We start from the raw sequence: 15,963 nt of genomic DNA on the forward strand, positions 1-15,963 counted from the left end.
CGTAGAAGAATCAGAATATTTATAAAGTTGTAAAACAGCCAGCCAGCTTTGCAGGCGTCTCTGGGGTTTTATGGGAGTGTGGCAACAGCGGCACAAGATGAGAAACGAATGTGTGTTACATCTGATGCTAATTTGCACGCTGGTATTTTTTAGCTGACAAGAGCCATTCGACCCAAAATTTAGAGAGTGAGAGTGTTCTCTGTGTGTGTGTGTGGAATTTTTAATGCCTCTCTCCCTGTTAACCACAGCCCTGGCAGAAATGGATCCCGGCACGGCGGCCGGGGAGCTGCTGCCTCCGCAGGAGCACCCTGGGCTGCCGGCACGCTCAGGTTTCTCCGTAGTGAAATTGAACTGAAGTGGCAGCTAATAACAGCCTAAGAAAATAATATCACCACTGATCGTTTCTTCCACTGACTTAATAAATTGGATGAAGTGAGGCAGGAGCAGAAGAGGAAATAACAGAGGTGTTTGAAGTGTTTTGCTTAGAAATATCTCACTTTTGTACTGTGAAACACAAGTGACTATTATTTCCACTATCACTAACAATAATAATAGCAACTCGCATTTACATGAAACCTTTCATCTGAACGGAACGCAAAGCCTTGGAGGGAGCATTAGGCAGTGACGATCACTGTGTGCAGGTCACCTCGCGGCGGCAGACGTTGTACAAACACCCCTTCTGCCGATAGTGTGGGGAGATGCTGGGGGAGCAAAATCCAGCTGCTGCCCTGGAGCTTCCCCATGCGAAGGGAAGGTGCCGAGTCCCTCGCAGGACTCCTGGCAAATAATGGAGGACTTAGCCCCAAAAGCAATTTCTCGGGCATGAAGAGGAGTTTCTTTTGCACAGCTCCTCTAAATAATGTGTTGGCTGGGCCCCGGTGGGTCCGTCAGCCTGCGAGATGCGGTGACTCCGCTCTCTCCCGTGCTGCACCACGGGCCACGAGTTCAAAATTAAAAGGCACTCCGACCCGTTCCCTGGAAACCTGCAGATTCTTAATTAAGGGAAATAAGTTAAAAAACTTCCAGTGACTACTAGATTTATAGGGAGGATAAAATTAAACATGGCTACTAAAATCTGCTATAACAAAATCTTGTTAGCACTAATGTTCATTTATAGTTTGACTTCCCAGCGTTTAATTCCTTCTCTGGTGCAGTAGAGGGACTGACAATTTAATACCCTGAAAGATGGCTTTATGACTTGCTCGGCTGTAAATCAAACTTTTAAAGTTCGTAAAAATTGCTAAAATAAAAAAATGGTTTAATAGGAATGTTTTATGGTCCATAACGTTATTATAGCCGTTTTATTCCCTCTGCATTGTACTTTAATTGGATCACAACAATTCTTGAGATTCTCATTTTTATTGGATAAAACGTAATCTTAAATCAGAACAACCAAAAACATCTTCAATACATCTTTTGATTTATCACTCCTTTCCTTCAGTCCCTTGCTGTAGAGCTGCTGCTGACCCAGCACAGAGCTGAGCCGGACCAGGAGCCTGTCTCTCCAAGGGCTGGCCGGCAGGATTGCTCCCCGTGCCCTCGGGAGCCCCGTGCCCTGCCGACAGCTCCCTGCCGCGGCTGGGCCCTGGGGACTTCTGTTACCTGCACTTGCTGGATGAGCAGCTGGTGATGGCAGTGCGGACGGTGGATCTCGCTGATCTTTTCCTCTCTTCCTTTGCCTCCCCAGGTATCAGACCGCTCAGTTGTGGCTCTCGTTCCCAAACAGACCTCCTCCTACAATATTCCTGCCTCTGCCAGTATATCCCGGACGTCTATTAGTAGATACGGTAAGAAGCAGAGTTAAGGGCCGGGAAACGATGGCTCACGGATAGCGACTGGGCATTGCTCCTGCTGCACTGCACATTTTAGAGCCAGCTGGAGCTTGCAGCTTTACTTGAGAATGTATCTTGACGGGGCTGGTATTGAAGCTGCCTTTGTTGCAGGAGGGCAACACCTTAAGGGAATTAGGTGGGGGAAAAGCAGCAGCTTCCCCCGAAGAATCACACCGCGTTGTCCAAAATGAAAGTACATTCATGCGCCAAACGGAAAATGTCCTTGGCTACTGTTTTTTGCAAAGGCTTTTCCATCTATAAGCAGAACAGCAAAAAGACCAGAGAAGCTGAGAGGAGGGAAAAGGAAATGCCAAGCACAACGTGAGCAACCTTTGGAAAAGTGGGTCTTGGAAAAGCCCAGGGAAAGGCTTTTAGCTCAGAGGGGATGGATGCTGCAGAGCACCCGTGGGACTCCCACTGCAGGAAAGCAGCTTTGTGTTCCCTGCATGTAAGCAGGGCTGCACCAGAGAAAAGCCTGATTCTTTCATCTATTTCTTCTCTAAGTGGAGGATCCTGAATTCTTAGCTAATGGGTCAAAAATGAGTAACAGCAATCTTAACTCGGTGTGGTCGGATGTGCACACCTGGGAATTCATTATTTGCATAATAGCAGGGCTTGGCACTTTACAGAGGGTCCCTGAAGGCGCTGCAGCCTGAGTAAATGAGTCTGCGAGGTGCCAGGTGTGCGTTTATAGCACTAAATCCACAATAATAGTAATAATATACTTCCATAAAAGGCATCAGTGGCAAAATCTCTAGTGCACTGATCTTTCATTATCTTTCATTTTACAGAGTGTTTTACAAACGAGAGGTCTCCTGACAAACCCATCTCCTTCTCTTGTTTATAGCTCCCAAAATAATGGGTTTTTTTTCCGAGCAAGGGTTCTGAGGAGCCATCCACAGGAACATCTTTAGGCAGAAGCCAGGAGAAAAGGCATTTCTCCCTGCGAGGTGTAATCCACCTGAGTGCCCCGCGCTTCAAGTGATGGAAAAAACGAGGTTGGGTCACACAGCCTGAGTCCTCAGTGCTCATTGATCTGTGTCAGATGGAAAAGCTTTTGCGAACGACCAATATGAACTATCATTGCTCATGTTAAGATTAATACTTCTAATTGTGTAGACAGAATTTAAATGAGATACTTATTTACTTCCCCCATTGTATATCAGTACAGAGCTATGTTTAAAAATAGAATTACTAGATGCTTCCCTAGCTGTCCTCCTGTCTGTCTCCTTAATTATATCAGTTGGAGTACTCATTTATCTAAGCCTTAATCAGGGATGAAAATGTAGCTAGTTTGGTAATGACTTGCGTATGTCCCTCGGCTGATTTATGATTGATCCCCTTACTCTTGCTGAGGAGGGTGAGCAGCGAATTGGAGGCTAAACTTGAGAAAATGCACAAGGTTCCAAGAGAACAAAAAAAATTTAGTGAGAGGAAAAAAACCAACTACGCATGGTTGTGCTACTCAGCCCTGTGTCTTGGCTTGAAGACACCATGGATGGGATCCAGGGAGGCACATTCTTTGAGAAGTTAAATATATCTCGCATCCCTCTGTGGTTTCCAAGCAATTAAGGGAAAAACCTTTGTCTGCCCCCCTTTGAGCTCCCCTTCCCCTGCTGGGGAGGAGGGCAAAGGCAGGGGCAGCAGGGAGGCCAGACCTGCTCAGCCCCGGGGGCGGCATGGCCGGGATGCAGGACTGGCCTCAGGCTCTGCAGTTGGTGCTCAGCTTGAGCCCTTGTTGCTCTAGTGAAAGCCTCAAGAACAAGAACAGCAGTTTCTTCTGCCCTTTGTGCTGGTTGTGCCGGGCAGCTTGTTATTATTTACTAAATACTGATATCAGGACTCCAGCGCTGCAGGAGTTGGTGCCCAGGGTTAACGTGCGTGAGCTGTAACTCCTGGAGGAATCTTGTATGGACCTGTATTATTGAGTTCACATAAGTAAAGGATGTGAATGGAGCAGAAAAGTCCCATGTCTGAGCATGAAAACAGAAGGGCTCGAGCCTGAGGGACTCTATTCAGTGAAGACCAACACCTATCTTTGGCAAATGCCAAATTTTGTTGGTGCCTGGGTGGTATTACATTTCATTACCCCATAAAAAAGCCAGTGCAGATGATTTTGGCATTAGCGAGCACGGTGGCATCACTGAGAAGAGACAGGGAAATGAAAAAGGGGTTTGCTTTGAGCATGGCCGACTTCTCTTCCCATCGTTCAGATTCCACCTTCCGCTACACCGGCAGCCCCGACAGCCTGCGCTCCCGGGCCCCCATGATCACTCCCGACCTGGAGAGTGGGGTCAAGGTCTGGCACTTGGTCAAAAACCACGACCACGGAGACCAGAAGGAAGGAGACCGGGGCAGTAAGATGGTGTCTGAGATCTACCTGACCAGGCTATTAGCTACAAAGGTAACTGCCGTGTGCTAAATTCACTTGGGAAATGCATAGGGAGGTCCCTCCAGACACACTCGCCGGGGGTCCTGCACGGTCCCTAATGATGCTCAGATCCCGGGAGGCGGGGACTGACCCTGCCAGGCTTTCCTGGGCCCCAGGGGTTGGGGGGGCTCCTGGAGCAGCAACAGAAACACAGCCCAGATTTCCTCACACTGCAAGGTGATTGCTGCAATACTTCATTCTTCTGCACGGTATTAAAACACAAAGAGTTGGAGAGATGCAGCAGTGCCTGTAAATATTTAACCAGTTTCCTTGGCCAGAGAGAGTTTTCCTGCCTTTCACTGTGTGTTCATCACTGTAGATAACGCAGATTTGGTTTTGAAAGCAAAAGAAATTGTTTCAGGTTAGAAATAAAGAGTAAATGCAGCCATGAGTAGCTGCAGGCTGGAGCATTCCCCCCGGGCCCTCCGGCAGCGCAGTCAGCGTTCGTAAAGACCCCGACCTTACTTATTCCTGTGGGGTCCGTGGCGGGCGGCACTTTACAGGGCTGTGCAGAGCTGGCAACACCATCTGGTGTCCCCTCCTGCCACCGCTGCTTAGCCAAGCATGCGCCCGTCCCTCCCTTCACCTTCTCGGTTGCTGCTCCCATTAGGGTACGCTGCAGAAATTTGTGGACGACTTGTTTGAGACGCTGTTCAGCACCGTGCACCGTGGCAGCGCGCTCCCGCTGGCCATCAAGTATATGTTTGATTTCTTGGATGAGCAGGCAGATAAGCACGGCATCCATGACACAGATGTGAGGCACACGTGGAAGAGCAATTGGTAAGAATGGAAGAGGAGGGTGGAAGGGGGGGCAATTATCTGTGTATTGAGTATTGAGCAATTATCTGTGTCCTGGGGCAAAACAGAGATAGGAAAGAGCTTTGGGAAGGGTGGGAACAACCAAGTCCCATAGCTCCAAAGCATGAGATGTACCACGAAGGCGTGCTAATGCTTTTCAACCAGCACCGCTGCTGTCCCAGTGCCCCGCGCAGATGTGGCAGTGGGGTTTGATCCTGGTTCGTGCTGCCCCCTGTGCACACACGAGCTGAAACCCTGGTGCAGTGTTAAACCATGAGCCCCGCTATCTCCGAGTCCTCTACCCAGGTGGGAGCTGGGCACTGGCCTCAGGCCATAGATCCACACACCTGGACTTCGGAAGTCGCTGGGTTTGCAGAGCCAGTCTGCTAGCGGGAAGCAGGGCTCCATGCCTGCACCACCCTGCCTGTGCAACCCTGCCTGCGCAATCGTGCTGTGGCATGAATGCCGGCGCAGGCTGCGAGGGGAGAGCTCGGCGAGCGGCTGCACCTTCCCCATTGCTTTGGGCAGCATTGGGAGCATTTGGGCAGTGGGAGGAGGTGGCAAGAGGAGAAGGAGCCAGCCCCACGTGCAGTCGGCACAGACTGCAGCCAGGTTCAGCCTTCTCCAAACAATAGGAGCTCTCACATCGCTGCCTCTGCTGTTATTTTAGGATTAAAAGCTCCATGGGTTAGAAATTTACCTCTGTGAGGAAGAAAAAAAAACACAACAAATGGTTGCTCCCTGAAGACTTTGTATTTTCCTCCAAGTCTCTCGTGGTTTAAAAGGCCTCTAATCATCATGGCTGCAAAAGCTGGGTTCCCCGCTAAGGCTGTGGGAAGCTCAAAACAATTTGTTGAAACCCTTAGAAGGAGTTATTGGGATAAAAACTCTAGAATCACAAAAAAGGATGAGACTTCTTAAAGCAATAAAAAAGAAAGCACCGACTGGCAGAGTTTGCTCTGCCAGAGCCATCAGATCACAGGAGCCCTGGTCCTTCCTTCTGCCCTGGGGCACTGGGAGCTCGGGAGAAGGGTGAAAATTTGGTCTCTGAACTAACAGCTCTGCTGAGCACTTTGGTCGGCTGCAGCATTCCCAGAAAGGGAATTTTGGTGGGGAGATGGGAGAATGCTTATGCCACTGGAGCAGGTCAAAGCAAACGGGGGATTGGAAGAGAGAGCTGGGGTAATGGGGGGTCAGGGGAGCTGGCACTGCCAGGGGTGCAGCTGAGCTGCTTGCCTGCAGTGCAGCAAGAGTTAAGGCTGAAGCCTTCATTGCAGCTAGCTGGATAGATAGAGAGAGCCGAGACTTGAAAGGTAATAGAAAGCAGCAGCTGCTGTTTGATCCTGCTATACAGCCAAAGAAAAAAGGAATAATAATTCCCCTTTGATTGCAAAGGCCTCGGGATTTGGGGACAAAGCCTCTGATGCCTGCTGCACCACTCGCAGATGATGGACTGCGGAGTGGCCGAGCAGCGGCTGATTAGCGTGGGGGTGGCAGCATCGCTGCCCTGGGCTCAGCCCTGCGCCGCAGACTCCCACTCTAAACGAACTCAGTTTAATGGGCTCCTCGTGGAGCTGCTCACCCCATACCACCAAATGCTGCTCAGCTCTGCCCTGGCCCAGACAGCCTGCCCTCGGCGCCTGCTGCCCGCCTGGCTCTCGCCTCCTCCACCTTTCTGTGCAGGATCAGACCCCAGAGCAGTTCCTGGGGCGCGCAGTGCAGCAGTGTCCAGCCCAGGCATAGCGGGACGCATCACAAGCAATCTGGGCAGGACTGGGCTAACTGGTGTTTGATAGACCTGGCCCAGCTCCTATTCAGATTGTTGCTGCTTCCCACCATTTTTATTCTGCTTGGGAACACAAACCACAGCACGTGTCCTTTCCTAGCCTTTGTCTTAACATTATGTTTCTTGATTTCCCTACAGCCTCCCTCTCCGATTCTGGGTGAACGTAATCAAAAATCCCCAGTTCGTGTTTGATATCCACAAAGGCAGCATCACGGACGCCTGCCTCTCTGTTGTGGCTCAGACCTTCATGGATTCCTGCTCCACCTCGGAGCACCGCCTGGGCAAGGATTCCCCCTCCAACAAGCTGCTGTACGCCAAGGACATCCCCAGCTACAAGAGCTGGGTGGAGAGGTGAGCGTCAGTGCGTGAGCAGCAGCAGTCTGGGTGCAGGGCTGGCCTGGGCGCTCCAGTCCCACCCGACCTCCTGCGCCGAGCAGCTTTGCTCTCGGTGGCCGATGATGCAGCAGGGTGGCTCTTGCAGCGAGCTGGTAGCACAGCTCAGCACTGCTGAGCATCGCTGCTCTTATTTTCAGCTTGTTACAGACCAGGATCCCATTTTGCTAGATGTAAGCATAAAGCGAAATGATGTCCTTTTCCCTGCAGAGCTTAGTTTAAATCCAAAGGAGAAGAGGGGCATTTTGAGCCTTCATGTTCCTCATGGCCCCCCTTTGGCCCTTCCTTCCCGCAGGTATTACGCAGACATTGCCAAGCTCCCCGCCATCAGCGACCAGGACATGAACGCCTACCTCGCTGAGCAGTCGCGCCTGCACTCCGCCGAGTTCAACATGCTGAGTGCGCTCAACGAGATCTACTCCTACGTCAGCAAGTACAGCGAAGAGGTGGGTGTCCCCTGGGGCGGGCACAGAGGCGATGCCGCCCCGCGGCACATGCAGTGTGGGAGAGGAACCATGCTTCTGTGCGGTAGTGGGTCGGGCAGCAATTCCCCTTGCTGCCACCCAGAGCTCCTTGATGCAGCACCACCGTAGCTTGCACCACCGCTGCCCCGCTCTGTTCTGTTCATGCACAAATTGGTTCGGGTCCTGGCCGTGCCTGTAGCGTTCTTCCCAGGAGGACTGAGATCTAAAATACTGTGGGAGCAAACGCATTCCTCAGCCTTGGCATACGCCCAGTGCAGCCCCCTCCTAAATGCAGTGGAAAATCATCATGACCCAGTGAAGCTCCCCAGAAACATCCCTGTCTTTTGGGAACAGTGTGGTACAAATCCCATGTTGCAGTGACGCAGACTCCTGTTTGCAAAGAATCCCTGGCAGCGTGAGCTCCTTTAATGAATGCATCACTTGAAACCAAGTTCTTGCCATCTGTTCCACCCCTTCATTTCAGTGTAAGAAGAACCTATTTTTCAGTTGTGTCCATTAAAAGGAAGGGTTTTGTCATTTAATTGCATGTATGCATTTGTGATACAATGCCACAGCTATTTTCCGATTAGGGTTTAAAAATCTCATAACTTTCATGCTAAATGAGACAAGAAATGTGGAGTCCAAGGTACAAGAGTGGGAATGATTGTGTTGTACGGGTAACGTGCACCGAGCGGTCCAACAAATCAATGAGCACGGCTGCGGCATGGCGAAGCGCTCGTCGCATTGCTTTGCCATTCGTTATTTAAGTTTCACACATCCACATTTCAAGTTGCTCACATCTTGCTGCCCACCCACCTCTACCACCCCCTCTCGCACACTGACTTCTTTCTCTTTTTTTTCTCCCTTTTTATTTTTTCTGTACCAGCTCATTGGGGCTTTGGAGCAGGATGAACAGGCACGTAGGCAGCGTCTGGCATACAAAGTAGAGCAACTTATTGGTGCCATGTCTATTGAGAGCTGAAGAAAGGTTGCGGTGCTCGCGGACGGCAAAGGGCAGAGGGTTGCACGGACTCTCGGGAATTAAGAGGGAAAACAAGCAAGAAAGGTGCTGGACACATATAAATACCAAGGCTCTTCTGGAGGGAGCAGAGACTGGCCCAAGGACTGACTGTGTTCAAAATCATATAGGATCTGGTTTGAAAAGGCAGGAAGAAAGAAAGACAAAGCATCTCAATCAATGTCAAATCAAGATGGATCACTTCTTCGAGTCTATATGGAAAGAAGGAACCTGGAAAGTCTGGATGTCTCCATGACTGCTGCTTTGCATGAAAATTGTTTGATGTATATTAGAAAATAAAACTTTATTTAAAGGGTTTTTTTTAAAAAAAAAGAAAGAAAAAGGAAAAAAAAAAGAAATAGAGCAAAAACCACAGAGGCCACAGAGATAATCCTGGCAACAAGGTCCAGCTCTAAATCCTGTCCTCGAGAGACTCACGAGGACGTGGCTCAGGCGTTCTGCGAACGGACTCTTACGCCAATTGGAAAGTCCGGAAAACCGAAATTTTCTTCTTTTTGGGATCTTATAAAAAATATGAGCACAAGTTTGCACCACACCTTTTTACACAAGTAAAACAGCAGTTTAGCCAGAAAATAGTTCAGTGGCTGAGTAACTTATAGGCACTAGAAGAAACTTTACCCAAACTGCAAAACCATCAGATCATCCAACCTGTCTTGAAATCCAGCTTTATCTATGTATTTATATAGTGTCAATATATATATATTTTTTTTAAATCCCATTTACTGTTGAACAAGGAAAGATCTGATTTTAAACGCTTTCCCCTTTGCCACCCTCATTCCACCTCGCTGGATGCCGGCACTGCCGCGGTGATCCGGCAGCACCCTGAGCGGTGGTGTGGCCGCGGTTGTGCCCAGCCGCAGCCGGCGCGTTGCTGGTTTCTGAAGGTACAATTTGAGCAGAAGCGGCCGGCTGCCCTCTCCCCGTCGGGCAGAGCTAGGATGAAGCCTCCTCGGTTGCGTTTTGGTGGTGGTTTCTGGCAGCCACCTCTGATTTCTTGCAGTAAAACCCAACAAATCCCCAATGTTTACAGTGAGCGATACTTGAAAAGACTCAACGTAGCAAGATGAGATATTTATTGCTTTTCTGTTTGACTTGCAGAGCTGATCAGCAAAGGCTCCCTTCGAGTTTCTCTGCTAGCGTTCGCAGTGTCGCCCAGGGTCAGGCGCAGGACTTGTATTTCCACTGAGGAGGGGAAAGAAATCTTTGCTCTAGGCAAGGGAAAACCTTAACCAGCACTCCACGGGCCAGCTAGCACTGCTGTCTTGTCTCTGTCTTGGCGTCTCGTTGTGATATTCAGTTCCTCGCTGGCCCCGACGGCACGTGTTCTTGTGGCCAGTGACAGGCAAATGTTTGTGAGTGTTATTTCTTTCAAAGACACCAAAGCTTATGTGTGTCCCTTTGTAGAGTGCCAGGAGGGGAAGGAACACTGTAAATATTTCTCTCTGTAATAAATATTGATATTGTGCAGGCTGCAGTGAGGAGGACAGGGTGATTAGGTCGAATGGAAATATAAAGTATTGACTGCGTGAGCTTGGCAGTGGCAGCAAAACAGCTCCCTGTGCCTGCTCAGCCCTGCCCGGGCAGTGCCGTGCCGGACTGGGACCTTAGTTTGCAGCCAGTGTGTGTCGAAGGAAAATCCATTTTCGTATCCGTCCCCCTCCTCCACTGAGGGTCACCACGGGCTCCCCGTGCACCGAGAGAGCTGCCGGCCTTTGGTCTCAAGACGCAGTCCTAAGGGGAGCCAGCAACAGGGGAGGGGAGAAGCGTGTAGAGAAATACTCAGGAAACTTCTTGTTTTAATTACGGTTCAGTAAAAGCCATGCCAAGTCCATTTTCTTTTGGTAATCCACTTTTGTGGGTTTCTCTGGGCCCTATTAATACTCTGGAAGAAAATACTAATGATCAACCTTGTGCAATAAGTTCTTGACATTTACAACAGCCTGAGCTTTGTAACTGGAGGGCTCAAATTTACTGAGACATGGAGAGAGCTGGCAGAAACAGAGACTGAGAAGCAGAGCAGGATTCGTACTGCCCGTAATCGGGAGAGTTCCCTTCCCAGGGATCCTTCTCCTGCACAGTGAATCTAATTTTAAAGACAGAAAATGTGCAAATGTCCAGGTTGCCCTATCAAAGTCTGGTGAACGAGCCGTCACTGCAGCAGCCGCCAGCCTGCCCTGCTCTTTGCTGGGGCTTTACAGGGGATTGCGGAGTGTCAGGTTTTGAAATCCTCCAGGTCTCATTTTTTACCGGTTTCTGTTACTGCTGTTCACAGCGATCCGGCATGCAGCTTATGCGAGTGATTTCCAGATCTATATTCTAGTTATGGTCATTGTTTTGGGTATTCATATGCAGATCATTCACCAAATTCTACGGTACTCTGAAACCCAAAGAAAGCACTCCAGATGGTTTCCAAACACTTTTAAATACTAGTCTGAATAGTTATTTCTGCAGGATTCACGAAATATGAATACTGCCCAAAGCAAAGACCTGGCTTTTCATCACCTGGGTGCTGGTGAATGTGTGCTTGCCCTACAGCCCGAGTCAGGCCCTCGTGGTCTTCTTTTCTTCACATCTATTTGAGAGGCTTTTGTGTAGCCACTTTTAAGCCTACTTTCCTCCTCCTTCTCTCTACCTTCTGGCCAGGAGCACCCTATAAGCAAACATTTTGTCATTCCCCCTTCCCCAGTATTTTCTCTGCAAAGGCGGAGGTCCCCGACCATCCCCTGAGTTCTCTGGCAAGGGGTTTGTCGGGCAGCGCTGAGGGTGGGTGCTGCAGCGACCCAGCAGCGATGCCGGCGATGCCGGTGACCGGTCTCTTTTCCACATGCGTTTTGGCTGCCTGTTCCCCCACGGGCAGGCAGCAGGAGAGGCAGCACGCAGGAGGTCTCCCTGCTCGAGATGCTCCATGTGCAAGCGCGATGGGCTGCCGGCCCTGCTCAGCTGGTTTGCCCCTTAGCAGCCTCTCCCCCTCCGCTGGCAGGAGCCTGGGAAAGGGCCCATAAACTGGGATTATCCTAGAAGGTAAAGATGAGGGGGGGAAGAAAAGTAATTGCAGAGTCCAGAAGGATTGGATTGTGAGCAAGGACTAAAAGAATCCAACGTGTCCAAGCTGGCTAAACACAGGGTCTGTATTCCATGAATACACCAGAGCACTAAGGAGAGAAGGGGACAACTGAGTTTATTTTCTGTGCTGTGGAAGGTAGTTGAGGAGAGGAGGAAAGGGAAAGCAGCAGGAGCACTTTGCAAACCAATAAGCTATTACACTTTTTACTGACTTCCAAGGGAAGCAGCAGAAACATCTCTTCTTCCATCATCTGAAAAGGCATTAGGAGGATGGCGTAGGGAACAGCACGGTGCTGGCTGGAAGGGGTGGCCTATAAATAATCTGCCAAGTGTCTACTCGTGGTGGTTGACATGAATTATGGATCTTTACAGGCGATTCTATGGAATGAAGCAACATATCCCCTTGGGGGAAAGCGCTTGTAATCTATTGCCCTGTCTGCATCCGACTTTTCCGTTACTCTTTTGGGAAAAGGAAGCCTCAGATCTCAAAATGGCATTTTCTTCGCACTTGCAGCAAACTGGACTCAAGGTTTGGTCAGGAGGGGGCAGTGACTTTGCCTTAGATGAAACGATTTCACATCCCTCTTATTGCCCCCTTCCTCCTGCAAGGCCAGTTGGTGTTTTGATTCTCCAGTTCACTTCGTTTCAGGTATTTCGACATCAAAGTGGGAGACGTCATTTTCCGGAATCTCTCTGCCTGGTGTCACTGCTTAAATAATTCCATTTAATCTTCTGCTCATGAGCTATCAAAGCACCCACTCCAAGGGGGAGCAAGGTGCTAATCAAACGCTTCTCCACCTTGAAAGCCTTTATTAAAAACCCATATACAAGAGTCTAACTTATAGGCAAGCTTGTCTCCGCATGAGCCCCGCTGTGGAGCACCACAACGCTGCAGCCCACCAAAGTACAGAGGATGTGGACGTCGCGTGGTCCACGCTTTGCCATAAAGGATGAATTTATGTTTAAAGGGAGGCAGGAGAGATCAGCACGGCCAAAGTGCTGGAGCCCCCGTGGGATCCAGCACGGACCAGCCCACAGCTGTGTGAAGACCCACCACGGGAACCAGCGCTGAGAAATAAAACCGCTGCCACGGCCTCGCTGCTGGTGGGCAGCATCCCAGGCAGTGCGTGTGTCGGGGAGGTTTATCCCTAAGGAGGCTGGACGTGGCCGTGCCGGACGGCAATGCCTTCCCGCAGGGTCTCGGTGCTGTGACACAGTGGGGACAGCGAATGCAGCCGCTTGATGCGGTGGCAACAGTGACCTTCATCACAGCAGTGCCTTCAACACACTGTCTTAAAATCCTAACGACCCGCCCCCACGTAAGTTCTCTCTCCTACCTTCAACTGGCCTTCACCAAAAATGTCATAATGTAGGAAACAATTTGGGTGGGCATGTGGAGGACAAAAGCAAGAGAACTTAAAGCTCTGGGGTTGCGTTCCTGCACGCTGCTGACTCCGAACGCCTCGGTGCGAGTCGTTTAAGTCTGCGTGGAAAGGGTTGGAGCACTTCCCTCCTCCGGTGGGCATGACCTACAAACAAGGTCTTATTTCCAGAAGTCCCAAGCAGCCAGCAGGGATGAGGAGCGCCGACCAGCCCGCTGCCCTCGCCCTGTCCCCAGGGCGGCAGGTTGGCAAAGGGCAGAGCAGCTCCCAGCACGGTCCCCGTGATGCTCCTGTCCAAGCCTGTGCCTCAAGCCTGTTCCCTGGCAGCAGCCCAGCCCTGTTCTCGCCTGTCGCTGGCTCTTCTCCATCCAGTTTGCAGTGCTGTCAGAGCTCACCTGTCACGGGGACTCAGCTCGCCAAACTAAATGAAACTAAAATAGACTGACTTGAATAAGCTGGGACATCAAGGAAAGCTCACGAGTGACTGTACCCTGGAGGGAAGAAAAAATGTTCAGAGAAGGATAAATAACTGACATCAAAGATGCATTAAAATGCCACAAAGCTTCAGCCATCCTATTTCAGAATTGCATTTGTACCATAAACCACAAGCCAATAACGCAGGGAGCTGCGACGTTGTATATAGTTGCGTACTAGGTAGAGCTAGGTGAGCTGTCCCGTCTGTTTAGTGAATGTGTCTTCGGTGAAAACTCCTGCATCGCCCCAGCCTCCTCCCAGCCTTCGCCCGAGGCCACCAAGACCAGTGGGTCAGAGGCCGAAGGCAAAGCACTGGTGACAGCTAAGAGGCCACCCAGCACCCGCATGGACAGGATGCTTTTATTTTTTTAAATCAGACATGCAGTGGGGAAATAATTGGAATAAAAGATGTCTGTGCGCACTGCGAAGAAGGCACCATTCGGGATCTGCTGAGCTGAGCAACCCTGAATGTGCAATTTAAACGTAGGTTGGTCAGATTAGTTTTGAAGGGGAGGAGGATGGGAGTCTTCGAACCGATTTTCGCCTCCTGGAAGGCTTTGTGCAAAGCCTCTGTTCACCGTGAAAAATCCCCAGCTTCGGGCGGTGGTCCCGTTCTGGGCAAGGCACGGCACAGAGGCTGGCGTCCCAACTGCAGACGGTACGTGTTGCCTTCCTGGCTCCTCCACGGGCACACGTGCAGCAGAAAGCTCTGGGTCTCCGGTACGTGGCCTGCAGCCCAGGGTGCTTCACTGCCTGCCCGCGGCGGCACGGGCTGGGGGCTGCGGCGGGGGGCAGGAGGTGGGGAGGCGAGGGCAGCGGGGTGGCATGGGATGGCAGAGACCGACTGCTCCCTTGCTGGAAAAGCAGCTCCTCGTCTTGCCTGGGCGTCTGCGCCGATGTTGCTGCTGCGGTTGCACCGGGAGCAGCTCCAACACAGCAGCGGGTGTTTTGGCCGTGCTGTGAGCACAGCGGTGTCTGCGTGCTTGTTCTTTCAGATCCCCATTTGCCCCTGTGTTACCCATTCCTCTCCTTTCTTTGTAAAAGTGGAATATAATACTGAAAAAATAGGTGTTCCTGCAGTGCGTAAGAACATGCTCAAAAGACCTGCAGGGTCCATCCAATTGCATGGACAGTATCCCAAACTCTCTGGGCCTCCTGAGGCTGCCAAATCAAATACGAGATCTCCTGTATGGCCTTTCCTTTGAGATTTTTTTAATACCTCTATTTCAAATAAGCTTGGAAGTTTATGCAACAGCTTCTCCATCAGATGTTTCCATCTCATGGACTGGACAGCAGAAAGGTGCGCCTGCAGGAGGAGCCGATGGAAGGTAAACGAGCTGATGAGCTGATTTTGCTACGTTATTTCATAGCTTCAGAAGATACTGCAGTAAAATGTCCTTCTCACATTGATGAGTATTTCTATGTTAAGGGCACCTTGGGGGCCGTTACGAGAAGCGGTGGGAAGCAGCAAGGGGAAGGGAATGTACAGGTACTAAACCTTCTGGAGTCCCCCAAAACGTCACAGAATGTAGAGGTATCAGCCGTGGAACAGATTCTGATTTCTTCTGCCCCCCTCCTTAAAATAAACACATGCCAGTTTTAGGGGATTTGTGTATTGGCAGGAATAATGAATTGATTTGTATCTGTACCCATTCCACCGTATCGTTCTCTGGCTCCTTCCCTCCCCATTATACTTGACACACTGGAGTTCTGTATTATATTTTTTTTAAGATGATTGTCTGTTTTTTGTTGTTTTTACAAGTGTTGTGGAAAAAAATGTAAGAAAGTTTAAGTATTTAAAAATGTTCCCAGGAACAAGGGGGTTTTGTTATTATTCTAATATATTATTGTGTACCTATTGTAAATATGAAACACTCCTATTTTGCAAGCCAAGGACTCACTTTGTACTGTTGTTATATATAAATAAAGTTTACTGGTTAAAAAAGCTCTCTTGAGTGGGTCCTTATTTTCTAACACGTGGTGTGTGGCATTTATTGTATAAGCTGAGGATATTGGTGAGAAATATTTACTTACTGAATCACACCAGCGATAAAGTAGTAAAGTAATGAGTAAAGTAATGAGTAAAGTACTCATTTCCAGATGAGTAACTGGAAATCTGGAAGTAACCCCTTGTCCAGCGAAGCCGGGGCGCAGCTGGGCGGGACGGGGGTCTGGGATTGCCTCCTGGCCTCCGGCCTTTGAAAAGCAACTTCTACCTCTGCAGCAGGGAAGAGTTTTCCAGTAGTAAATGAAAAGCAAAGTGGGGTAGACGCAGGGAGGCTCTGTGGGACTGAGCGATGC

General features: G+C 50.0%; 1 protein-coding gene across 2 annotated transcripts in view; it reads left to right on the forward strand.

Annotated features, from left to right (window-relative positions):
• The window catches only part of PLXNA2 (plexin A2), a 210,290-nt gene extending 195,851 nt beyond the window's left edge, over positions 1-14,439 (forward strand). For both annotated transcript variants that reach the window (XM_076358294.1, XM_076358293.1), the window contains exons 27-32: positions 1,688-1,787; positions 4,046-4,236; positions 4,874-5,043; positions 6,986-7,198; positions 7,536-7,686; positions 8,591-14,439. In XM_076358294.1, coding sequence (XP_076214409.1) covers positions 1,688-1,787; positions 4,046-4,236; positions 4,874-5,043; positions 6,986-7,198; positions 7,536-7,686; positions 8,591-8,686 — 921 coding nt within the window. In that variant the 3' untranslated portion in view covers positions 8,687-14,439. The remainder of the gene's footprint in view (positions 1-1,687; positions 1,788-4,045; positions 4,237-4,873; positions 5,044-6,985; positions 7,199-7,535; positions 7,687-8,590) is intronic.
• Positions 14,440-15,963: the final 1,524 nt, after the last annotated feature.

The sequence above is a fragment of the Aptenodytes patagonicus genome, chromosome 22, assembly GCF_965638725.1.
Source record: "Aptenodytes patagonicus chromosome 22, bAptPat1.pri.cur, whole genome shotgun sequence".
In the NCBI taxonomy this organism is placed as follows: Eukaryota; Metazoa; Chordata; class Aves; order Sphenisciformes; family Spheniscidae; genus Aptenodytes; species Aptenodytes patagonicus.